We start from the raw sequence: 26,233 nt of genomic DNA on the forward strand, positions 1-26,233 counted from the left end.
CACTCCGAAGAGTCTCAGAGTGGCTCACAATCTCCTTTACCTTCCTCCCCCACAACAGACACCCTGTGAGGTGGGTGGGGCTGGAGAGGGCTCTCACAGCAGCTGCCCTTTCAAGGACAACCTTTGCCAGGGCTATGGCTGACCTAAGGCCATGCTAGCAGGTGCAAGTGGAGGAGTGGGGAATCAAACCCGGTTCTCCCAGGTAAGAGTCCGCGCACTTAACCACTACACCAAACTGGCTCTCTATGAAGCTGCCTTATACTGAATCAGACCTTCGATCCATCAGCCGCCCTGAGCCTGCCAAGGTGGGGGAGGGTGGGATATAAATGAAATAAATAAATAAATAAATAAATAAATCAAAGTCAGTATTGTCTTGACTGGCAGCGGCTCTCCAGGGTCTCAAGCTGAGGTTTTTCACACCTATTTGCCTGGACCCTTTTTTGGAGATGCTGGGGATTGAACCTGGGACCTTCTGCTTCCCAAGCAGATGCTCTACCACTGAGCCACCGTACTGCTTGTTATATTGCTGCATTTTCTATAAAGCCTATTTTAAGAGTCAACAGGGACTGAGAGACAATGTGGAACAACAGCTTCTAGGTTATACTGTTCCAAAGGGATGGTAACTACAATAAAGCTTCCCACAATCACGCATATCTGATCTCAAAAATCTTTGTATTGCATATCGACACTGCCATTGTTTGTATCTTTGTGTATATATAAACACTTCTATCTGCTGGGTAGAACACTTAATGCTTCTTATGATGAAATGACAAGCTTTGGTTCATGACACAATAAATGTATTTAAGTTGCTACTTAATATCTTATTTTGCATACCGCATTTGCAGGAGTACTAGAAGCTGTCTTATCCTCTAATCTGCCATCAGTTTTGGCAACTCTAACAGTTCCTGCAGAATCAGAGGGTTTTTCTGCCTGCAAAGAGAAACAAGCAACAATCAGAATGCTCTTCTGTTCTACCATGTGGTTATTTAGAGGTTGCATTATAAAGGTTATAGAGGTTGCTCTAGCTGACTGCTGGTGCAATCTTCCCATCACTAGTTTGCAGTGCCTTCTACCTTGACAGCACGACAGGAATGGACAATTGGGTAAAACCACTTTCTGGTTCTTGATAACCCTGCCAAAAACATTTTGAAGTTGCAAATAAACTTTCCTTCCTCTCTCCCCTTGGGATTTTGTACGCAGCATAACTCCTGAGTAAATTTAGGAGTCAAGGGATAAGAGGATGGTTCTCTTACGGATTAAAAAAGTGGTTAAATGAGAGGAAGAAAAGAGTAGAAGTAAAAAGAAATAAATGGACCTCACAATGGAGGGTAAGCAGTGGTGTCCCACAAGGCTCAGTACTGGGGCTGGTACTATTTGATTTATTCATCAATGATCTGGAATTATGGGTGAATAGTGTTGTGGTCAAGTTTGCAGATGACACAAAATTATTCAGGATAGTGAAAACCAAGAATGTCTGTGAAGAGCTCCAAGAGTATCTCCACAAACTGAGTGAGTGAGCGACAATGTGGCAAATGAAGTTCAATGTTGGCAAGTGTAAGGTGATGCATAATGGGACAAAAAATCCCAACTTCAACTATAGGTTTATGGGGCCTGAACTTGCTGAGACTAAGAGGTAAAAAGATCTTGGGATCATAGTGGATACCACAATGAATGTGTCAACCCAGTGTGCTGCAGCTGTGAAAAAGGTAAACTATGTTAGGAATTATTAGGAAAGGGACTGAGAATAAAACTGCCAAAAATATAATGCTGCTGTATATATCTGTGAGGGCAGCCTCATTTGGAATATAGTGTACAGTTATGGTCACTGTACTGCAAAAAGGACACTGCAGATCTGGAAAAGTTCTGAAAACAGTGACCAAAATGATTAGGGGGTTGGTGCACCTTCCCTATGAGAAAAAGGCTGAAGACAATGGGACTTTTCAGTTTAGAAAGAGATGACTAAGGGGGAGGAGGAGAACATGATAGAGATTTATACAATTATGCATGAGGTGGAGAGAACTGATGAAGAGAAAAATTTTCACTCTCCCAAAATACTAGGATTCAAGGGCATTGAATGAAGTTGATGGGCAGTAGATTTAGGAACCAACAAAAAAGAAAAGCTTTTTTACACAGACAGTGATTAAAATCTGGAATCTGCTGCAAGAGAAGATAGTGATGGCCATGGGAATACACAGCTTTAAAAGGGGATTAGATAGATTCATGGAGGAGAGGCATAATACTGGCTACTAGCCATGGTGACTGAGGGGAACTGATACCAGAGCGCTGTCAAATAAAGAGGGAAGCCCTAAAGGACATGGGGCCCCCCTCAAACTAGCCTGTGTGTCCCTAGAAGGCCCCAAGATGGAGACCAGCTCATTTATGCTCAGGCTTGGGTATTCCAGCTGATTTCCCCACTTAGAAGGAAACCCAAAGCACTTTCTGTTTCAGAACCTCCACATTTAGAGGCACTAAGCCTTTGAATCTCAGAGCTAGGAGACAACATCAAAGAAAGGCCTCAGTCTCTATGCCATGTTATTGGCCATCCAGAGGAACTGGTTGGTCACTGTGTGAGTCAGGATGCTGGACCAGATAGACCATGGGTCTGATCCATCAGGGCTCTTCTTACTTTCTTATAACTACTACATTTTTAAAGTGTCCACCTTTCCAATTCCTGCCTTTAAGGCAGCTATGTATAAAATTAAAGAAATGCAAGAATAAAACACAAAACAATGCAAACTATATCAACAGGTAAAAAGCCCAAACTTTCCATAGTTCTATGAAGCTGAGAACAAGGTTTTCATCTGGGACCTTGAGGACAAATGTAGTGGCCATATGGTACATTTCATAATTGAGGCTCCACTGCTCTTTCACTGAAACCATCCTATCTAACTTACAAAGTTTGGGCTCCCAGAATTGGGGTGCAGCTGACAATCCTCAGGCATATACATACAGGAATAGATGCATTTTCTGATACTTTGGCTAGATCCTCTTTAGAACTTGGGTCAAAATCAGCACTTTAGTTTTTGCTTGGAAAGAAACCAAAGTATGTGAAGGTGGTTCAGCACTAGTTAATGGGCATTTATGGTCAGGTATGTATAACTGTGAACTACTACTAGAGGATGCCACTTTTATGGAACCTACCACTCCTGATCCCCAGAACATTATGTAGAAATTACAAATCAGAATTTTTTGAAAAGTACAAAAGTTATTCATTGTCACTGTAGATAACTATATTCTCTTAACCAGATGGTATGAAAAAAGTATAGATATAGATGAAAGTTGCACTTCCAAATGGATAGTCTGACCACAGAATATCTTGTTGCCACCTGGTTAAGAGTAAAAATGCTTATTAGAAGCTGTGTTTGAAATATTCAATATTTACTAGACTAGAATCCAAAGTACAATCCATCTAATTCCACACATCTGAAGACATTTGGACTTCTGCTTCTAAAACAGCCTCCATATCACACGGGAAGCTGCTTTTGAAATGTAGCAGATTTCCAGGATCATTCTATATAGCACAGGGATCTGTTTCTTAAAGAAACCCACAATCCCAGTGTGCATATCCAAGCTCTTTGGCTTACTTGAATTAACTCTCTGGATCCTGGCCCATGTCTATTACAATATCACTAACACCATCAGTGTTCTTTGCAGCAGCTATATAGGAAAGAGAGGAGTACTTTGGCAGACTAGTGAAAACAGAAGCTCAATCAGGCTGTCAATAACAACTATTGGGATCAACAATACAAGACAGTACATAAGAAGCAAGGACATAACAATTTCAAGAACTATGTATCAGTGCTTATACTGACTTGAAATACCTCTGCATTTCTCTCAGTTTCTTCATCCTCTTCTTCATTCACACCTGACGCAGCAAAAACCTCAAACTGGCTAAAATCTGCAAAGTTTGGCTGTTCTGGTATTTGTTGAGGTGAGGTACTGGAATGAGCTATTAGACCTTCAGAATCTGATGGTCGATGAACATGACCTCCACCCTAAAAAACAACGACCCAAAAACAGAATAATTCAGTTCTTCTGAAAATCTTGTTTGGATACTAAGCAAGAAAAAACAAAGGTCTTCAAACTGTAATTGATGTTCTTTGAGTGGTAATATGTGCAGACATACCAATAGTGTCTGTCCCTGTGCACAGCCTGAACTCTGAATCTTCTACAGCCATACAGGGTACAAAATTTTTCTCCCTTTCTGAATCTATGCTCACTGTGCATACTTACCGGGCAGCAGTCTTCACTTTCTCCTCATTTTTTTCAAAGAGAACACCACAAATTAAAAAGGTGCCTGCTGCAGGAAAGGAGGGACAGCTGTGTGACTGCACAGATGACAACTTGAAGAACATTGGATACAGGTAAGTCCCAAGACAGCTGACTTCCCCCCTCCGGGGGCATACACAGAGAATTTCATGCTAAAAGACTTAACTATAAAAGGTTCAGAGTTCAGGATGGGTAGATGCAATGGATAGAGATCATAAAGAAAATTTTTTCTTATTAAACAGCTTTTTTCATTTACTTTGCTCTAGTGAGTGTTTGGAAGCATTTGATCTGTCACTGAAAGCATTTCAAGTCAAGTATTTAAAGAACACCTAAACTAAGCAAATGCATGAAGAAAAGGGAAATTTCCAATGGTTAACCTGAAGATGACATATGGCTGCATTTATCCAAGTTCTTCTCTTCTCTATAGAAGTTTAAAGGAGGACTACACATTCAGCATAATGAGGTGGCAGAATTCTGAAATGGTAGAATGGATTGAATGCACTGTTATAACAGCAGGTTGTGGGGAGGGGGGAAATAACATTTTTAATGCTAATTCCTTACAAATTAAAGAACAGCATATAAAAGAGAAATGTTTTACACATGCTCTTTCCCACTTATTTAGCATAATAAAAGCAAGTTACTGGTAAAAAAAATATTATTCCTTCCCTTTAATCCCAAATGGTTTGCCAACTCATTCTGCTGTAAACGTAGACCAGGCCTAAGATACACTTCTAGGAGAACTGACCACTCTTCAACAAGGGCACATCATATAGTTGTGTAGATCCAACCTTGTTCCAGTCCAAGAAGACTACCCCCCCAAAGGAAGAGCCACTTAAGTTGGAGGAAGGCTTCCAACTTTGCTCACTGGAGTGATAGGATCCACTCCAATATGTATAGTCTAAACAGCATCATGAGACATGGGTTGATCGCTTCAGAGCACTCCTTATCAAAAACTCTCTTCACTGGGAAAAGCAATACTCACAAGGGACAGTGGTGATTCTCAAGCTTTCCACATGGAAGGACACCTCAGTATGAGCCACTGTCAAGTCCATGTTTATTCCTAACAGTTTGCAGCAGTAACTCATGTTTTATGCTTAGGCCTGTGTTATATCTTCTAAAGAATGCAGATAATAAAGCGAGGGTGTTCAAGGTCTCTGATCCTCCCTTTTCTTCCCAGGTCCTTCTTTCCCTTATCAGTTCCTGCATGCTATTATTAGTAGTGATGTAGGTGTATTATTTTAGCCTCTCACCTTTCAGCCGTTTGAAATATGCTTGCCAGTTCCGTGATGGCTACTAGCTACCTATATAACCCTTATTAGCTACCTATATAACCCTTACTCTGATCTTGCTAGTCTATTTCCTCACTGCCAGTATCTAAGAGATGTCATACTCTTCTACAATAAATGAACTTATTTGAAAATACAAAGAGTGTCATTATTGAAACACATGGAGACTTGACAGCCATACAATCATGATCCCTATGTGTTTTCTGTGGTGGTATGTACATGAAGACTTTACCTCCTAACTGCTGAATGTTTCAACTGGCTCACAATTAAAAGACAAAGTACTGAAACAGTACTATAATGTTGTATTAGGTGCAATAAAAGTTATCAATGTTCTTTTGCCTATCCTTGTAACAGGTCTGAAAAGAATCTAGAAAAAAACCCTGTACCTATACCCTCTTCCTATCGCAAAAGGGCCAAACATGTCGACAGGCCTTCGACATTTAACTGAGAGAAAGCTGCCACTGGACATCATATAGAGCACCATGCAGAGTACCAAGGGTCACCATTGAACTTTCAGAACCTCTATACTGTACTGTATTAATACAGCACCATTAAATGTTTTAAATAATTTAAATATGTAATTATGTTTTATGTGTTTTATTGGTTTTTAATGGAAGTGATGTGATGTTGCGAGCCTCCCTGAGTCCGCTTGCGGAGAGGGCGGGATATAAACTTAACGTAATAAATAATAATTTGACTAAATTGTTTCCCCACAAATGATTCCATCTGAAGGAAGCACAAACAATGAAACACAGGCCAAACTCAGGCAAATGGTTGCTGCAGTTTCATGGATAATCCATTGGACTTGGATTGGGGTACGCTACACCTCTTTAACCATTAAGCTCTCTGGATAGTATCTCAGACTGCTCACCTCTCTCAGTTTAACCCATTTCATTGTTTTGTCGAGGATAAAAGTATGTCTCACTGAGTTCTCTGAAAGCAGGGTGACATCCAGTAAGCTTTAATGGCAGAGTGGTGATCTGAACTTGTACCTTCCTGATCACTGTCCAACAGTCTAACCAGTATGCCATGCTGGCTCACTTCAAAGTACGGTGAAAAGGCTCATGTGAGAGACACAGCAAGAATGCTACTAAGCTTATGAACTGATAGCACCTTAGAAGAAATCATTGTTACCTGCGAGGGCTGAGGTCTAGGAGGCACTGCAGGGGGATAGGCAATCACTCCAGCTTGCTGTTGACCTGTAAGGTAATAAGATTTAGATGACAAAAGCTGATGAGACTTTTATAAGAGGTCGGGCTACCAACTATATTACCTTTTAGAGAAGAGTTTCTCAAACTGTGGCCTCTGAGGACAAACTACAAGCTCATTTGGTTAGGGTGAAAATGTATGGTTTTCTACTTTTTAAGAGTGCAAGCAAGGATTCACCACTTCAGGGGAAGAGACAGAATGTGCTTGCCCCCTCTTTCAAAGAATGGAAAGCTCAGAACTTCTATGCCTGCAATTATACAGCTTCTACATTACCATAGACCACTTGCCAGAAAAGTACTGACTGGCTGTGGGAATCAATGGTTCAGCTCTAACTGGTTAAGTGACAAGGAGGTACAGTTTTAATACAGATACTTCTGGTAAACCTGGATTGGCTGTGTATGTTTCAACAGAAAGGTTTCCCCAAAGAGATGGACAGATGTCATATACAACATCAGTGGTGGCTGCCAGGGAAACAATGAAATATTTCACACTGATAATTTTCTACGGGCAGCTCTGAAAGTTTTCTTAGGCCCCTTTCATATTGTTCAGCTACCAATAAATAATTTTTTTGCTTATCTGTGGTGCAAAGTCTGTTCTAGTCAAGAAGGGGAGTGATAGTAAATTGAGTCAGGGCCCTACAGAATCAGCTGCCCTCCAAGTTAAGACCTTTAAAGCCATGTACATGCAATAAAACATTTTCATAAGGGTTTTTTTTTTTACTATAGCTAATAAGGGTCACACTGTACTGTTTTGAAATGTGAGGACTGAAGCGTAGGGTATAAGTGGCTTACTGCACATACCTTAAGAAAGCCCTGTTCCTGTATGTGCTGTGCACCAGCAATGGAAAGGCTAGGGAGCTGAAATTTTTAATTCAAATGGCAGCTTGTAGTTTGTTGAAAACAGTTATTCTTTAGATATTTTTAACAGCCATTTGGATACATACTTTCCTATCACAAGTTCTGGAAGTATTTCTAAATTATATTTTCATACAGTCACAGGTTTAAAGGGAAACAAGGGCAGCTGGCTGCCGATTCAGTGGGCCCAAGTCATGCTGTATTCATGGAATGCATTTAAATCTTTTTTCTAATGCAGTTCTCACTGCAGCCACTAGGAGCACAGTAAACTCTGGAATGTGCCTTTCTGCAAAGTTTACAATGAACTTAGAAGGTAATTCTTCTTTCTCAGATCCTACTAAAGCTATCAGCCAAGTCAGCATTATAGCAAAGCAAAATTATCCAGGGATACAGTCAAAGCCAGCATGTGGCCTCCTAACAAGGTCTATGGTTTCCTTTTTCCTTTAGTTCTACCTAGCTCCTGAACTGCCAGATGATGCAAAGGGGCAGCCTTGTTAGTGTGTGGTAGCAAAAAATTAAAAAACAACAACCTTAATTGTCTTTTCCTGCATTTCTCCAGCTCTTTCCCACATTTTTCTCCTCCTTTCATGATCTGCCATTCATTTATACCCACTTCTAATTTTTCTTCCCCACCCACCACGATTTTTCAGTCTCAATGCCTCCTGACCCATCCTGATTGGCAGTTTAGAACATATTTAATAGTAGCATAGGAGCAAAACTTTGTTAATAGTATGAATAGAAGTGGGACAATATTTCCCCATAATCTAGTATTAACAGAAGCAGGAATTAATATTTCCTCATAATCAGTCAAATTAGTAAAAATGTTCCCCTCTTAACATGCATAATAATAAACATCAACTTGCCTCAGTAGTAACAAATGAGGAACAGTAATTAGAACTTATTTATTTTATATCCTGCTTTTCTTTCCTCTGTTTTATCCTCACTACAATTCTCTGAAGAAAGTTAGGCTGATTGGCCCAAAGTCACCCAGTGATCTTCCATGGAAGACTGGGGATTTGAACCTGACTTTCCCAGATAGTCTGAATTTTAACAACTACACAAGCTTAGTTTCCATTGCAAAAAGCATGTGGGGGATGTCTGGAGATAACTGGGACCAGGATATTCCAAATCCTTTCATTTTTGGTCCTAGCACTCCCACAATCATTCTGACGCTGGTGGCCAATTCTGAGATTGCAAGTTTTGTTTTCAGAGTTATGCCAGCCACAATGGACAGACAGATGAACATGTGGATCCTTTAATTATTATAGATACATGGCAGCAGCCAGCCAAGCAATTTGTTTTCTTACAAAAATTAGTTTGGTTCAGAATATGGAGCAGCAGCCCAGATGGAATCTTTGTTTGGGGCACATGGTCGCTATCAGCAGCCCTGTTCCCTGATCTGCCATTCATTTATACCCACTTCTAATTTTTCTTCCCCACCCACCACTATTTTTCAGTCTCAATGCCTCTTGACCTGTTCTGATTGGCAGTTTAGAACATATTTAACAGTAGCATAGGGCAGTTTTCACAGTGGAAAGTGGTAAGCAGTGGGGTACCACGGGGATCAGTACAAGGTCTGATGCTTTTGAACTTGTCCATTAAAGTTAATGGAAGTGAAGTGGCTAAGTTTGTGGATGACACTAAACTGTTCAGGGCAGTGATAATCAGGGAGGACTGTGAAGTGCTCCAGAGGGATCTGCTGAGACTGGGTGAGTAGGCATTAATGTGGCAAAAGAGGTTCAACGTGGGCAAAAGTGCAAAGTGGAGCCTAAAATACTAACTATAAATATATTCTGATGGATTTCAAACTGCCAGTAACTGACCAGGAGATATTGGAGTCATGGTAGATAACTCACTAAAAATGTCAACTCAGTATAGAACTGCAGTAAAAAAGGCAAATGCTATGCTGGGGATTATTAGGAAGGGGACTGAAAACAAACCAGCCAACATTATAATGCCCCTGTATAAATCTATGCTGTGGCCTCATTTGGAATACTGTGTACAGTTCTGGTCACTGCACCTCATAAAAGATATTACAGCATTGGAAAAGGTGAAGAAAAGGATGACTAAAATGATTTAAGGGGATGGAATACCTTCCCTATGAAGAAAGGTTAAAGAGATCTGGGCTTTTTAGCTTGGAGAAACTGAACGGTGATATGATAGAGGTTTACAAAATTATACATGGGATAGAGAAGGCAAAGAAAGAAGTACTTTTCTCTCACGCACACAATACAAGAACTCAATAAAATTAATTAGCAGTAAGCTTAGAACAGAGGAAAGGAAGAACTTCACCTAAAAAGTAATTTACATGTGGAATTCATTGCTGCAGGACATGGCAGCTACAAGCATAAGCTTCAAGAAGAGACTGGATAAACATATGAAGCAGAGGTCCATCAGTGGCTATCAGCCACAAGGAATAGATGGAACACTATGTCTAGGATAGTGATGCTCTTGGTGCTTGGGGGACAACAGCTTCTGGCCCTGTTGCTAGACCTTCTGATGGTTAGTGGGTTTTGGCCACTGCGTGGCAAAGTGTTGTACTGGATGGGTCATTGGCCTGATCCAACAGGCTTCTCTTAAGTTCTAACAGTCTTCTTAAAAATGCATTACATAAAACAAAAGCATAGCTAAAAACTGCATGAAAGGTCTTGTCATAATCTGCATAAACTGGCAAACACTCTACAGCCTGTTTGCACAACATGCAATGCTTATCTAGAAAACTTTGGAAACATTTCTATGATTTAAATTTTTTTCAAAACAAGTAATTTATCATCAGGCCATAAGGCCTAATTGTATGACTACAATTTCCTGCACACTGCTTTGTCAAACTGGGCAATGCATGGCAAGAGAATTAAATTCCCAAGGATATAGCTCTTGGAAGAATATCCCACTGAAACATGCTTTCAAGTAAAAGTGCCTGATTCAGCTGCAAATTCCTTTTAGCAAAGTCCCTTAAAAAGCATTTCACTCAACTTCCTCTGAACTGCAAAGTCTGGAATCTGAAAACCAAAAATATTTTTACAAGGTTTGAAAGTTAAGCATTTTCTAACATGTTCCATAAAAGGAGCCATGCTTGGAGCCACTCTGTAGGGAAAATGAAGTTCACATTTATTGTGGCATAAGCTTTCAAAAGATTAAGACTTAGTAGCAGTCCTAAAGTGCTCGTTACCAGTTGTAATTCAGAAAAACAGTTTTACAAAAGATGGCAAACCAATTCAAGTGTTTCTCAACACACACCAGAAAAACATATTGAATTGCCACTGTATATCACAACATGAGCTTCTGAAAACAGGTACCTGGAGTAATCGTAAAGGTCCTGTTCATATCTAAAGATGATGATCGTGAGTGTGAGGGATGAGGCCTTGGTGGTGGAGGAGGTGGAGCAGCATTATCTGGAGATGTCCCTGAATGTGATCTGAAAAGCAATGGGGCATTATAAAAATTCAGTTGCAAATGCTCTGCTCCTACATGATCCTCTGATAGACTATAACAGCAACAGATTCCTTAATGCCAAAGCTTGTTCAGAACTGTAACAACTGAAGATAACGAAAATGCAAAGTGTTGAATTATGTGACCTGTCAGCCAAGATGTAATGAAGGTGGCTGCTCTCCAGCATTAAGGTCTGCTAGTCTGGAAAGAGCCACCTTGTTCAGACCGCAGGGTCTTATTGTGACATGGTTTCATTAATAAGCTGTCAACCTGCCACAAACAGCAACACTGTATTTTGCTTTCAGTGGAAGGTTTTCTAGCAAGGGCCTTTTCACCAGTTAGAATGAAAAACAAAACAAAACCTTATAGCCACTGACACAAAGACTGCATATTGTCCATCCAAACTCAGGGCTGGACAAAAGGAAATCTATCTTATTTTGTGAACATCAAACAATGCTGATAAGTGATGTACAGATTGCAAAAAAATGCTTTAGTGAGTATAACTCAAAACCAAGGGGGGGGGGGAACATGTCTAATAAAGCCAGCTATGACCTTTAAAACTCTTTAATGTGAACATTTAAACAACCACCTCTTTTAATACGTCCCAGTGCATCAACTACAATCCTCAGGCTGCCACCCACTTAAGGTACCCAATCTGGCAACAACCAGGAGCCATGCCTTTTCTATTGTAGCTCCTGCTCTGTGCAATAGGATCCCTGAAGAAGTATGTATATGGAGGGGTGTCATCTCCAGCAGTTTTCAGAAGGTTCCGCAAGGCCATTTTATTTGCTGAGACTTAATGAGGAATAAAATGCATGTGTGTTTGGGAGGGTATTAGAAGGGTCTGGCTTTTATTTCTTCTGTACATTTAAAATTTTGATTAATGCCACCTTGAGCCACAAGGAAAGACAAGATACAAACATTTTAGTGAAATAAATTTAGTCATAATTGAGATTTTCCCATTACTGGACCAGCGCTTTCCAACTTGCTTACCTTGGAACCCAGTGACCAAATTACTTAAATGCACGTTACAAAATCATTTTGATATTTGGACCTTGCCTGGACTTCAATCTTATGAATGCTACACTGGCAAATAGGTGTAGCAGGTTCTGTGTCAACCCCACACCATAAGAATATTGAAAATTGAAAAATATGGACCTATAAAATATCTAAGCTGCAATAACTACTGGCAATGATAGAACTTGGTCTTGCTTTGCATGTGATTACCTTTTTTCCTTTCTTTACTTGTACATCTTTTAAAAAAGAAATCTTAAACAACAAAGCTGTGGCTCAACTGATGCAATTAATTTCATATTAGAGCACAACTTGCTTCCATTTAATCACCAGACTGCTAGCAAAAGTCTCTTTCCAGAACTATGTATTCCCTTGAATTATATAATTCAGAGCATATGTGAAGATATGAGCTGCTTCAAGCTGTTCTCTGTAGAGGCAGCAAGCCATATGCATTATATGAACAGATAAATAATAAATACTATAGGACTTGTTTTTTTTAGAGTAAAGTTTGATGAAAAGGCATATAACATTTGGAGCTTGTGTATATATGAGCACCAAAGCATATTATGTGTTCAATGGATGTTTAGGAAAGGGCGTATGTGGACAGATCCAGTTCTGCCTCTCTCTAAGAGTGACCAATGGGAGCTATGAAAAGCTGGGAGTAGAGCTGGCAGTTAGAGCCATTAAAGTAGTTGAAGGGAGAGTTACAGCTGGGAAGAGAGAACAGCTTGAGCCAGGAGCAGGAAAATAGTAGCCTGACACTGGCTGACAGAATGATAACTTGTAACAAAAATGCTAGGAAGAATGCAGAGTTGGAGTTCAAAAGTTCAAATGACTCGAAATACTGAATGAGAGAGGAGACCTGGTGTGTAGAAGACAGGGCTCTCTGTATACTAAAAAGAGACAAGACAGGTGGTGAACTGTGACTGCCTGACCTACCTGGTATCCCTAAACCTGTGTGACAGAGGTGGTGATGGGTGGTACTGTCTGTGGAGTGGGGTCACAGCATACTATTTCAACATCTTTAATATTTATCAATGAATTACCGTTGCCTAGTTACAGTGCTTCCAATATGTTCTGGATCTGAAGTAAAGGAATCTGAACTGCTGTAACCATCTGCTGACAGAAAAAAAAAATAAGGCACAACACTTCACAATTCAGCAGTGTTGGATTATTCCACCAAAATAAAATTTACATGTTCAACAAATAAAAAATATACTGGACATAACTGACATAGTTGATCAAAATTATTAGCAGAACAATTTCTATACAGTCACTTTCCTACTATGAACCTGACCAGTATTGGACAAGTAAAAAAAGGAACTTTAACTACTTTCACCATACTGACCATAGTGCTCGTTTTACATATCCCTGGGCGGGGAGGGGGCTGGCTGTTATCTCCTCCATTCCTGCTCCCATAGTGGTTGAGTTCTATGCAAAACTAAAATGTGCATGGCTTCTCTAAAAGTGTATTTAGCATACTGTGTGAGAGACACACTCCCAAAATGAGACGGATAAATCTCGTTTGATACGCTAAATACATTATTTAGTGGAAGTAACTCTCAAGGAAGGCCATGGCTTAGTGAAAAAGCATCTGATTTAGACGCAGAATGTCCCAAGTTCAATCTCTAGCATCTCTAGTTAAAAGTATCATGTAGCAGGTGATGTGACAAACCTCTGCATGGGACCCTCCAGAGCCACTGCCAGTCACTATACACAGTACTGACCTTGATAAACCATGATTTGACTTGATATAAGCCAGGTTCATATGTATTCAACTACATGGACAGAAGGCACTGGATTGATCATACCCTGGGGATATGTATAACTCCAAGAATGTACAAGGAAGGCAGATTGTGGTGAAAGGCAACTCACTTTCATCTTGAGTGTGTTTGGAGGGCTACTTCACACATTTATTTTTCCCAACGTCAACATTAATCTATGAGAACTGATGTGTAATGTTTTAAATAATAGAAAGTGTTTTTCCCCTCTATTGCATATTCATGATTGAGAAGCTGTGCAAGTACTACCTTCTCAAATCTTGTACATATTAAGAATAAACCTACACACATGGCTTCTAACATTATAAAACAATTGCTTCGGAAAATTTCATGCTGCGATAAGTTGAAAGGTAAAGCAATCATTACTTTCAATTATCACTGAACTAGCAGGAAAATCAAGATGAGTCCTTACCAACTGTATTTCCCCCTACAAATTTTACAGATGAACTCATTTTATTTTCTTCTGCAAGATCAGGTGATTTCACTAGTAAAGGGCTTGTAGGATTTGTGTGATCTAAAATATAAGAAAAAATATTTTCAGCACAGCAATACAACTCCCCAGCTCTTTTCTGATGGTCTTAGCTAATGACGGAAATTTGACACTTCTAACACAATGGAAAACTCTGCTTTATTTTAACCAACCAGAATTTGACTCATGTGGCACTCAGTCCTATTTTGCACTGAGAAATCTTGGTTTCAGAGGTTTATTGCTCTCATGGTTGCTATCCCAACCTGGACTGCTGCATCCCACTGTGGGAACAGATTACTTTCTCAACTTGCACTGCAGAAGTCACACCCCTATAGCTCATCTTCAAACCCAGCTAGGTAATATCAACACAGGAGTAGGAGAACCATGCTTCTCAGACATGAATTACCATAGGCTGGGAGAGTCTGCCTTGTACCTCAGTGGCAGTGAGATGGTTCCAGAAGGGTGTGCTAGAGTGACCCACCTCTCAGACCTGCCTTGCTACGTCCCTGCTTTGGGCAGTAAACCAAGAAAATCTTCTTTTGATTGCTTTTATGTAATATGATGGGGACTGCAACTATTCCTGTACCTTTAAGAGTGGGAAGAAACAAGCATGGACACTAATTCTTTCCTTAGGTTGAACAGGGATTTGTAAGAATTTAAGCAAAATCCGAGACTTCCCCAGACATTACAGATGATAACTAGATTCCAGTGGGTAGCCATGTTTATCTGAAGCAGCAAAATAAAGTCTGAGTCCAATGGCACCTCAAATGTCTTAAAGGTGCCACAGGAATCACACTTTGTTCAGATGCTAACTAGCTTAGGCTTTGAACAAAGTAAGAGTCCAGTGACACCTTTAAGACCATTTTTTCTTAAAGACCATATTTATGGTGTGAGCTTTTGTACGCCAAGCACACTTCATCAGACAAGTGTGCTTGGCACATGAAAGCTCACACTATGAATAAAATTTTGTTGGTCTTGAAGGTGCCACTGGACTCTAACTTTGTTCTATTGCTTCAGACCAACACAACTACACACCTGGATCTAGCTTAGCCCTTGTAATTTTCTTTGTTAGATATGAATTTTACATAATCAAATATCACCCTGTACTCCATGGTCTCTTGAATCTACTGTCTGCTTAAGCAGGGGTACCCAATGTGGTACCTGGCATCGACCAAGTGTTTTTAAAAAATGTGCAGGGCTTCTGTCCAGCAAGGCTTCTAACTGACCACTGGAAATTTGACTGGTGATTCAGATTTCTAGAAATGTTGTTTTGGCAGCAGCCATTACCACAGCACAGGGATCTTCACGCTGTTACTGAAGGTAAGCTCTGGCAGCCATTTTGTAGCTGGCTCCATCTCCTGCAGCAGCCATTCTGTAGCACCCACTTTGTGGCTGCACCCACCATGCTGCGTCAGAATTCTAAAAGTACCCACAGGCTCAAAAAGGCTGGGGACCCTTGACTTAAAGTGAGATCTTAGTGTGTGTCCACTGATTACATCTGCAGAATTAGTTCTAGCCCACAAAATTTTATGCTGCAATAAACTTTTGCCACAAGACCCTGTTCATAAAAGAACAGGAATAATTTCTAGCAACTAAACTCACCATTTCCAGTTCTTTTAAGCTCCATTTCCTGCATATGAATTTTGCTTGGAGTCATTCGAATTGGAACAGGGTGAACGATAGCAGTATCCTAGGACAGAAATAAACATTTTATATATAGCTTAAACCATTACTTTAACCTGAGGTTTACCCTTCATTTTTTTGTCTGCGAGGTCTTTTTCCACCATGCAAAGAAACAGGTTCTACATCTTTTAACAACATACTACCACATATAGTGCTGCCAAAAGGATATTTGGGTTGTATTGACAAATAGGAGCACTGTGAAGTTACATTATCATACTTCATAGCCATTTCTCTACATACTGGAAGAATCTTCAATCCCAGAGTAAATGTGGCATTTACTATTAATTTACAAGAACACTTGTAAGCTAAGCTTAAGTATTAAATTTCATAAATGATTTTAACAATGTATTTCATAATCTCATGCCATGGGTCAGCTTCAGTCACTTATAGCACTCTTTTGGCCACAACACCTCCTTTTCCATTTAGCTGGTATAAATGAGAAGCCTAGTTCTTGTCTTATGCCTGTATTAGGAGTCTCTATCCTATCACACCCAGCAGTTACCTACAAACATGAAAATGCAGAATAGGGTTTTATACCCCATTTTCTTCTACCCTAAAGAGTCTCAAAGCGGCTTACAATCTCCTTCCCTTCCTCTCTCCACAACAGACAGCTTGTGAGGTAGGTGGAGCTGAGAGAGTTCTCAGAAAACCATGATTGGTCCAAGGCCACCCAGCAGGCTTTCTGTGGAGGAGTGGGGAATCAAATCTGGTTCTCCAGATCAGAGTTCACTGTTCTTTAACCACTACACCATGCTGGCTCACCATACATAAAGCTGTGTGCAATGATTCTGTGTGTTCACATGTCAAAGTGAGGGCTGCTAGTTATTTTGAGAAAAAAGTCAGTTTGTAAGCATGCCTGAATTCAAGACGTTTGAGAAATTCTTCTCTAGAAGGAAATGGAAGATGAATATGGTAAACTACTGGCTTCTAGACCAGTTATCGCAAGCCATCCATTCATTTTGCTTACTTGATTTCTCTTAATGCCATCACATCCACAGAAGGGCTGCAGGCTACTGCACGAGTACACAGGCATTTATTTCCATGTGATGTTACACATGGAGGGAAGGGGCAATGGTAATAAATAGCTAGGTCATATGGTTATAAGCATGAATACAAAAGGCTTGTGTATATGTGTCAGTGGGATGCAATGGATAGAGGGCTGGAGGTGGAAAATCAGATACCTCTGGTACTCACAAAGAGGCTTTATTTATATTTCCATTTCTGTCTCATTTTTGGCCCCAGGCAGTTAACAACCATAATTAAAAATATTTATTCTGGGCAATACATGAGCATCACAATGTACTGTGATACACTGAAAGTACTACAGAAATGAATGCCATATCAATACTGCATAAAATATTCTATGACCTTCTATTTTCTTGCCCACATACAAAATTTGTCAACTTAAAGAGTAGGTAAAATTATCAAGCTTGATACCACTTCCCACCAAGCATAGTAGGATCATGCATTAACAGGCGGAACACAATTAACAAAAAAAAAATCAGAGTTAATAAAATTAATTTCAAACAAGCAAGCTAAGTGATTGACTTACAGGATCAGCTGGTGCAATGTTAGAATCAAATTGGGTCAGAGTTTGTGAGCTTGAGGAGCGTTCACTAAATGTCTCCCACTGCTGAACAGACAGAGGAGAGACAAGTCAGCACAAGAGATGGAATAAAAGTTTTTTTTTTCCTAGAGAAGATTTAGCAGAGTTCAGAGGTTGCACTGGTGGATGTTTTGTGAAAACTGACATTATGTATTTTTAAAGCACACTGAAAGCTTGAGGTAGAGTCCAACAAGAAATAAGCTTTTGAGAGTCAAAGCTCTTTTTGTAATGGAAGCTTAAGGGTTTTTGCAGTTTTTCAGTGCAACTGGTATATTAAACTGCCTCAAGGACTAAACGGTCTAAGAAACCAGCATAGGAAAATTTAAAGAATTTCTATATGTGAAAGATGGTCCAAGTTTACCAACAGAATACAGGTAACAGAACACACAACTTAAAAAAATGATGTTGCTGATGCATGTAATTAAACAAGGTTCCTTGTTTTTCTGGCATTTGGAACATTTTTTGCACCCCAATACGTTATTAAAACAGAAGTTTTCATTACAAAGTATCATTAACATATGTTAGATTACAAAACTGCAAATGGGATAAAATTCAACACCAGTGCAACATCTGAAAGTTACTAGTATTCAATTTTTATACAAATGTAGAATATTTAATTTATAATTGAATCAAGGTAATGGATCAGAAGTACAAACTCTGTAAATCAACAGGGAAATCTGCCTTTGCAATCATTTCAATAAGATACAGGACATGCTTTGTCGTAACTGCAAAATGAGTTTCTCATGCTCAGAAAACAAAACAAAGTTCAGACATAACAGGAATAATCAAGCATTCAAAGCAAGTAAGAATTTGGTATAGTATTTGAAAATCAGATTACTTCTCAGATGAAGAATGTTAATATTTCTCAGTTAGTGGAATAGTAAGTTATTAGTAAAATATCCAAGACATTACAGTCAACTTTGAGATGCCTTTCACACGTGAAGCTGCCTTATACTGAATCAGACCGTAGGCCCATCCAAGTCAGTAATGTCTACTCAGACTGGCAGGGGCTCTGGTGGAGGTCTTTCATATCACCTACTACCTGACCCCTTTAACTGGCAAAGCTAAGGATTGAACCTGGGACTTTCTGCATGCAAAGCAGAGGCTCTACTAATGAGTCGCAGCCTCTTCCTTCTATGCTCTCCCAGTCATTTGGAAATTGCTTATTTGTGATTGTCCCGTCCCGGCTGAGACGGGACTCCGTCGGGAGCCCCCCACCCCGCACCCCTCCAGGCTGCCACCTATTTCCTGGCCGGCCGACACGGCCCAGCCCTCCGCAACACCAGCAGAAGCCGGGAACACACGGGCCCGCCCCCAAGCCCAGGCCAGGTGGCCGAGCCGCAACCTATGGCAGTGAGAGGGGGCAGGAACGCCATCTGGCCAGGAGGGCAGGGGAGGCAGGAACCCCGAGCAACCGCAACGCCCCAGCCACCTGAAGACCACGCCCCAGGAAGCCCTTCCTCAGCGTCCCCACCTATAAGTGGAGGTGGAGCTACCTGGGGGTGGGACCTGGGTGGAAGGAAGGGGGCCGGGAGAGGGATAAAAGGCCGCAAGGCTGAGAGGTCAGGGAGGAAGCTGGCTGATGTAAGAAATGGGCTGCCAAGACAGAGAGAGAGTGGAGCCCCAGCACAGCCGGGGAGGACAAGAGCATAAGTGGGTGAAGTAACCCAGCTCTGTCCTCATAAGAACATAAGAGAAGCCATGTTGGATCAGGCCAACGGCTCATCCAGTCCAACACTGTGTCACACAGTGGCAAAATTTTTTATATATACACACACACTGTGGCTAATAGCCACTGATGGACCTGTGCTCCATATTTTTATCTAAACCCCTCTTGAAGGTGGCTATACTTGTGGCCGCCACCACCTCCTGTGGCAGTGAATTCCACATGTTACTCACCCTTTGGGTGAAGAAATACTTCCTTTTATCCGTTTTAACCTGTCTGCTCAGCAATTTCATCGAATGCCCACGAGTTCTTGTATTGTGAGAAAGGGAGAAAAGTACTTCTTTCTCTACTTTCTCCATCCCATGCATTATCTTGTAAACCTCTATCATGTCACCCCGCAGTCGACGTTTCTCCAAGCTAAAGAGTCCCAAGCGTTTCAACCTTTCTTCATAGGGAAAGTGCTCCAGCCTTTTAATCATTCTAATTGCCCTTCTCTGGACTTTCTCCAATGCTATAATATCCTTTTTGAGGTGCGGCGACCAGAACTGTATTCTGAGACCTCTGGGACGCCTAGATGGGCACCGGCCCCAGCCAGGTCACTGGGCGGGCAGCGGTCATGGCGTGGCATGGCGGGGGCCAGTAGGGGCGTGACAGTGAGTAGCTTGGAAATTGTTTAAGTGACCCCTACCAGGTAGGTCTTTCCTACAGAAACAGCTACTCCCTCATAGCTGAGCACACAAATAAAAGATACCTTGGATTATTAAAAGATAATCAGTAATAATTTACTATAAAGTTTTGCTAGTAACAACTATTCAATCAGGTACTTGTATCCTGAGAGTATTTATGATACAGAGGAGAAAGTAGAAAGAAATATACAAAAGGGATTTTAGATTAATAATCCATTTAGAAAAGTATTCTTTGTCTACATAAAGCTAAAATACAAAGCTGGAGTCTGTCATGATCCAAGGCTTACTGTGGCCTAGATGCTCCAGAGAAGCCTGTGTAGGAGTAGCTATGGGGTCTACATTTCCCAGGATCCCTTCTATCCCTCTAATTGGGTAAAAACAGATTTGGAGGGAAAACTTGCCCAGTAAAGATCAGAGGGGTGGGACCTGGGAGGAAGGACTATAAAGGGCTTGCTAGAGAGGGAGAGTGTTCTCTCTGGACAGGGATCCCTCATCCAAGGAAATCAGCTTGGGAAGGTATTTCAAACAGAAAAACAGTTGGGGGAGGGTTAAATTCCCTTCCGGCAGTGTAGCATGCTCAATCCAATTCTGTGCATAGTCGTTACGGCTATCAGCCACTGGATTTGTCTAAAATTTAAATGTCATCCAAGCATTCCCATTTCTTGCAGCAAGGAATCCCAGAATTGCACATATCTAAAGATGAAGACATTGGATTTATATTCTGCCCTCCACTCAAGTCTCAGAGTGGCTCACAATCTCCTTTATCTTCCTCCCCCACAACAAACACCCTGTGAGGTGGGTGGGGCTGAGAGAGCTCTCCCAAAAGCTGCTCTTTTAAGGACAAGCTCTGGGATAACTATGGCTGACCCAAGCCCATTCCAGCAGGTGCAAGTGGAGGAGTGGCGAATCAAACCCGGTTCTCCCAGATACAAGTCCGCACACTTACCCACTACACCAAACTGCACATATCTAGTGAAGTGAACAATAGATCTCGGACTATTTTGAGATCAGAGTTTTCCTATAACTACACATATTTGTCTAGCAAAGCTGCATCTAAACAGCACCTGCTATTTCTGTCATGTTGTAATATGCATTTCTTATTACTCTATGACACCCAAGATCACAATATAAGTTGATGATGAGATGTGTGTTCAGAAATATCATTCTGTGCACTGTATCTGACTATATCAGATCTTGGCACTGTTAAACTTCCATATGTTTTCTGAGGTAAGCAAGCTAAGTGGGATAATCTATTGTTAAGTAACGTACATGAGATGGATTGGCTCAATCAAGAAAGCCATGGCCCTCAGTTTGCAAGACTGAGCAAGACTGTTAATCATAGGATGTTCTGGAGGTCATGAATTCATAGAGTTGCCATAAGTCACAAACAACTTAAAACACACACACACAGAGTTAAGCCCAAGTAATCTCCCAGAATGACTTGCACAGGCAATGTCTTCTTGACTTTTGTATTACATCTGTGAAAATACATCTAGAAATAATACCACTGAATATCTAGCAACAGGCCAGCTGCTAAATTCAGTGTAGAATATACTGACTGTCCTTTGACTGATAAAAGCAAGCCATTTTGTCAAAGCAAAGAAATCTAAATAATCCTTATTTAGTTAAGAGAAATGATTGAGCATTTGTTGACTATTATCTCAAAACATTGTTTTAAATGTTATGGCCTAGGACTGAGGCTGCAGAGATATCTTGAAATGATATCCACAGATGTAGGCCACAGTGCACTCACACTTAGATCTGAAAATGAGGAAGTGAGAAGTTTTTGCTAACCTCACTGCTTTGATTCAGTTCTGGCCAGGTCTGATTTAACGATGGCATAGATGGTGATTTGCTTGGAGGGGCTTCTGCTGGTGAACTTGCATAACCTACCTCACCAGACTGATCTCCCACTTCTGCAACAGGAACTACTACAAAGGCAAAACACAATGTTGTACGAAATGTCTTACAACTTTTCATTATAGACTTATTTTTACTCGCCATTAGTTTTGTGTAAGATGAACCTCAGTTAACCATTATGGAAGTTTTTTAAAACAAAAGATATTATGCGTATTTGCTACAAATAGGCATGGTAAAAAATTGTAAATTACATGATACAAGGAAGATAACATCACTGTACTGTTTCCAAACATTTTCCTAGCAGTTTGCATTATTGCAATTTTATGTTTCATAAATGTTAAAACCATTTGTTTCTCTAAAAAAAGAAAATCCAGATGCTTCCTATTTTAATTTCATTTGATGGCTACCCAACCACAACTTGTGAACAAGGTGTCAGGGCTGGCAGGGATCCAAAGTGTGTCTGCATGCAGCTGCAGAGCACTTCTGAGATGGGAATGAAACCAGTTCTTGCAAAATGTCCCCTACCTTCCAAGGCAGTTTTTTCATACCTGTTTATTACAAAAATTCAACAACTTACTTTAAATTTGCCTTTTTGTGAGGCATGACAAGTTTTCACAAAATGCTATTCAACTCTGTTCATTTATAGTATCCAGAATGGCAGAGGTGTTCTTGGATACAAAATAAAACTTCTAGCTTAAAGACATTGTATCTGCATATCTACTCGCCAGCCTGAGTCTTCTCACATATTGCCTTCATATTTTCAACCAGGCGAAATTGACAATACACAAAATTACCAAGAGATACCAATCCTTTACTGAACTTATGAACATATCAAGTTTTTAAATGTTCCACAAAGTCGCCATATGACAGACGGCATATTTCTAGTGCTCAATCTAGTCCAAGCATAGGCATAGTGCTGTAGAAGATGCACAGGGTTCTGTGTTCCCTGTCCTCTTTTCATGCCATAGCCATTGGAGAACAAGGAGTCTGTACATTTGTCAACCCTAAGTGCGCATGCCATTCACTAAGCAATGCAGGAGGGATGTAGAATACTGAAATGCAAATTGACAGCAAAGGTCCTTATGCTGCAGAGGTTGTTTGATGGAAGGAATGGGTAATGAGGACAGGAAAAAGGAACCCTGTGAGAATTCTCTTCATCTGAGCCCTATCTTGTGTGCAGATCAGATCCACGGCTGTTTTAACAGATAGATTTGTACATGAAAAGGGAGGAATTCTTTCTTAAAGAATACAATTCAGATGGAGAAGTGACTTCAAATAAATGAGCAAATTAAGGAGTACTAATATTTCAGTTTGCTAAGCATATATTAATATCTTGCCACAAACATTTTTGGGTGAAAAATACCTGCTGAGTCCTCCAAATCAATCAGTTTAGGCATTAAACTTTCAGGCAGTTTTTCAGGCAAATCGTAGCCATTCTTTCTTGCAACTACTAGATGAAAAGCAGCACAGAACTCATCCAGTGTTAATGCACCATCTTTGTCAAAATCTGATAGTTCCCTAAGGGGAGGGGGGAAACATTATTTCTGAACTTTGGAAAAGTAACATTTATTTTATTATGTCCTTTGAACATACTGAATACTTGAAAAGTTATAGTCAAGACCAGGTTTTACAACACATCCTGTTTTACTATGAAAACATTAAGGAATATTGTTACACTGTCTCACATTCTAATTCTTATATACATGTTCACACTTGTAAAAACTGGAAGGCAAAACAAGCTATGATGAATTTTCTGATGGAATGTATCACATTTAAATTTTCTCCGCACAACTAGCATAATACAGAAGAGGGTAAACGCTAGGCATCTGACATATTAGTGCTTTCGTTAAAGGAATATTTTAAGATCCGCCTCTTAAGCCCTCCTCTGTGCCCTACCTTCAGAGGTGAGGTGGGTGGTGACTAGAGATGGGGCATTTTCTGTGGTCTCACCTTATCTTTGGAACAGCTTGTTTTTAATGACTTTTAAACATTATTATGTTTCAAATGCAAGCCACCTCAAGCAGGCCTCTGAACAGGCAGCACCCTAAATAAATAATATCTAATGTGGGTGACACTCAGTTTCCATTTGAAGTTAGAAACTGCTGTTTACCCATTCTGTCTTCAAGTCATGATGTAGTTCCCTTTTACTTAACAGAACCGATATGTGCATTTACACTTTTACTGGCTATCTGGTTTCACTAGAATGTAGTCACTACTAGTTTTTCCACTCACTTTAACAGAGGTGGAACGGCCAACTGTACATTCCTTTGCATGTATAAAGCTACCTCTGGGCAAGAGTGAATAATGAACATTTCCACCTCAGGGCTGTGGCTCAATGGCAGAGCATATACTTCGTGCGCAGAAGACTCCAGCTTCAATCCCTGGCATAGCCAGGTTTTTTTTTTTTTTTAAAGGTCTTAAGTGGCAAAGATCCTTCTCTACCTAAGACCCTGGAGATTCACCACCAAACAGAGAAGGCAGATCTGAGCCAGGTGGACTGATCATCTGATGCTGTAAAGTAGCTTCATCTGAAGACACTGCAACAGTAAGTGTGCACATATTTGCAAAGGGCCCTCCTTATCAAGCAAAACTGGTCTAGATTACACAAGACAAAATTTTTAGATACACTAGATTTGAGAATTCTGAAAGAGATAATATCTCTTGTGAACAAAGCATCCAACATACTAAGCAAAAATCAGACACTGTTTAAGCAGTTATCAGGATGTAAGACTATCAAGCAGTTGATTACGGAGACTGATGTCAATACCATCTACCAGGCTAGGCACATTTGCTGAACTCTCCATATGAGTGTCCCATTGCTCTTTACAATCCCCAAATACTCGTTAACCTTACAATTCCAAGATAAGGTAAAAGGTAAAGCTAGTCCCCTGTGCAAGCACCAGTCGTTTCCGACTCTGGGGTGACGTTGCATCACATTTTCATGGCAGACTTTTTATGGGATGGTTTGCCATTGTCTTCCCCAGTCATCTACACTTTCCCCCCAGGGGCTGGGTACTCATTTTACCCACCTCGAAAGGATGGAAGGCTGAGTCAACCTTGAGCCGGCTACCTGAACCCAGCTTCTGCCAGGATCGAATTCAGGTCATGAGCAGAGTGCTCAGACTGCAGTACTGCAGCTTTACTATTCGGTGCCATGGTGCTGCAATTATGCTCACAAGACTAAATACGCTACTGTCCACGCTCTCTGAATGACATATATTAGGTATACCATTCTCAGATATTGAGGTTGAGGTTTAGGGATAATAGATGCATATTCTATTTGAATGTCTGTAGTGTAAGGGCTAGAGAGATATGGATCAAACACTTATGTTCCAGCAAAATCAGCTTCCCCTAGATACTTTATTTACTAAAGTTTTAATAGATTCTAGTTCATCAAATAATCTTTTTAGCTAAATTCCTTGTTCACGCCAAAAAGCTTGGGCAGCCTGTGGCAAAGACTTCTTTCTCTGGCTTGATTATTCCTTTCTGCCACTTATTCCTATTTGGAATTGACCAATGCTACTCAAGACCTGTCGGTCAGAGGAGGAGAGAAAGTTATTGGGTTTATCTTAAGTATTTCTGAAGCACGGATAACTAAAATGAAACCTTGCATGACCCAAATAGCCTTATTTCTAGCTTACTACACAGTTTTTCAGGTCTTTTTTTGAGCAGGAATGTACAAGGACACATTTTCGGCTGGCTTGGCCAGGGCTCCGGCTCAAAAAAAGGTCTCTGGCGGAGGGAAGGCACTAGGCAGCCACACACTTCCAGACTGCACAGTCCGCCCTTTCTGCTGCCTCCAACAGGCTTGCAAAGAGAGTAAGAGATGTGGAGCTGCCCACAAGTGCCCCCTCCCAGAAGAAGCTGGGTGTACCACTGTCCACTCTGCCACACGTGGCTCTCTTTCCAGCCATGTTTGGGGTGTGTGCAAAACAAGGTCTCTAACTGGGCTATGTGAGAACACACATCCATGAAATGCGGCTGATGGCACTGTACTGTTCTGTGTCAATATGCAGAAAGTAACCTACTGAATGGGTGACATCACTTCTCATGATGTCAGATGGTGTGGCCTAATATGCAAATGATGTCCAATGGAAGTTTATTGCTTGCCCTAAATGGAAACAGAATTAAGGATTAGATCCAGCCAGCTTATTAACACAATATTGCCTAATTCCCCTCATCATAGCCCCCATTCCACATGACTTTGTACATCCAGGTTCTATTATCTACAGTGCAGCCTTTTTGGGAGCTTAAGGGGGACCCCATCTTCCTTTTCTGATTACTGAAAAGCTGGCTGGATCCAAGACTAAGCCTTCAAGTTGCAAACTTCTGTAATACAATGTTTTGTAATCTGTATGTATCTGCTGAACTTCTATTAAAGAACTGTGATACTTAACAAGGAGTTAGACATATTTCACACT

The 26,233-nt window shown here is 40.6% G+C and overlaps 1 protein-coding gene across 7 annotated transcripts in view; it reads right to left on the bottom strand.

Annotated features, from left to right (window-relative positions):
- Positions 1 to 26,233, bottom strand: part of REPS1 (RALBP1 associated Eps domain containing 1) — a 51,552-nt gene that overhangs the window by 3,156 nt on the left and 22,163 nt on the right. For 3 of the 7 annotated variants that reach the window (XM_060240256.1, XM_060240219.1, XM_060240203.1), the window contains exons 8-17: positions 23,176 to 23,330; positions 21,747 to 21,883; positions 17,547 to 17,627; positions 15,914 to 16,001; positions 14,255 to 14,356; positions 13,108 to 13,180; positions 10,915 to 11,033; positions 6,690 to 6,754; positions 3,813 to 3,995; positions 835 to 930 (exon numbers count right to left, since the gene is read on the bottom strand). In XM_060240256.1, coding sequence (XP_060096239.1) covers positions 835 to 930; positions 3,813 to 3,995; positions 6,690 to 6,754; positions 10,915 to 11,033; positions 13,108 to 13,180; positions 14,255 to 14,356; positions 15,914 to 16,001; positions 17,547 to 17,627; positions 21,747 to 21,883; positions 23,176 to 23,330 — 1,099 coding nt within the window. The remainder of the gene's footprint in view (positions 1 to 834; positions 931 to 3,812; positions 3,996 to 6,689; positions 6,755 to 10,914; positions 11,034 to 13,107; positions 13,181 to 14,254; positions 14,357 to 15,913; positions 16,002 to 17,546; positions 17,628 to 21,746; positions 21,884 to 23,175; positions 23,331 to 26,233) is intronic. The other 4 variants (XM_060240228.1, XM_060240211.1, XM_060240238.1 and 1 more) reach the window with 3 other exon arrangements.

This window comes from Heteronotia binoei, chromosome 1, assembly GCF_032191835.1.
Source record: "Heteronotia binoei isolate CCM8104 ecotype False Entrance Well chromosome 1, APGP_CSIRO_Hbin_v1, whole genome shotgun sequence".
Classification (NCBI taxonomy): Eukaryota; Metazoa; Chordata; class Lepidosauria; order Squamata; family Gekkonidae; genus Heteronotia; species Heteronotia binoei.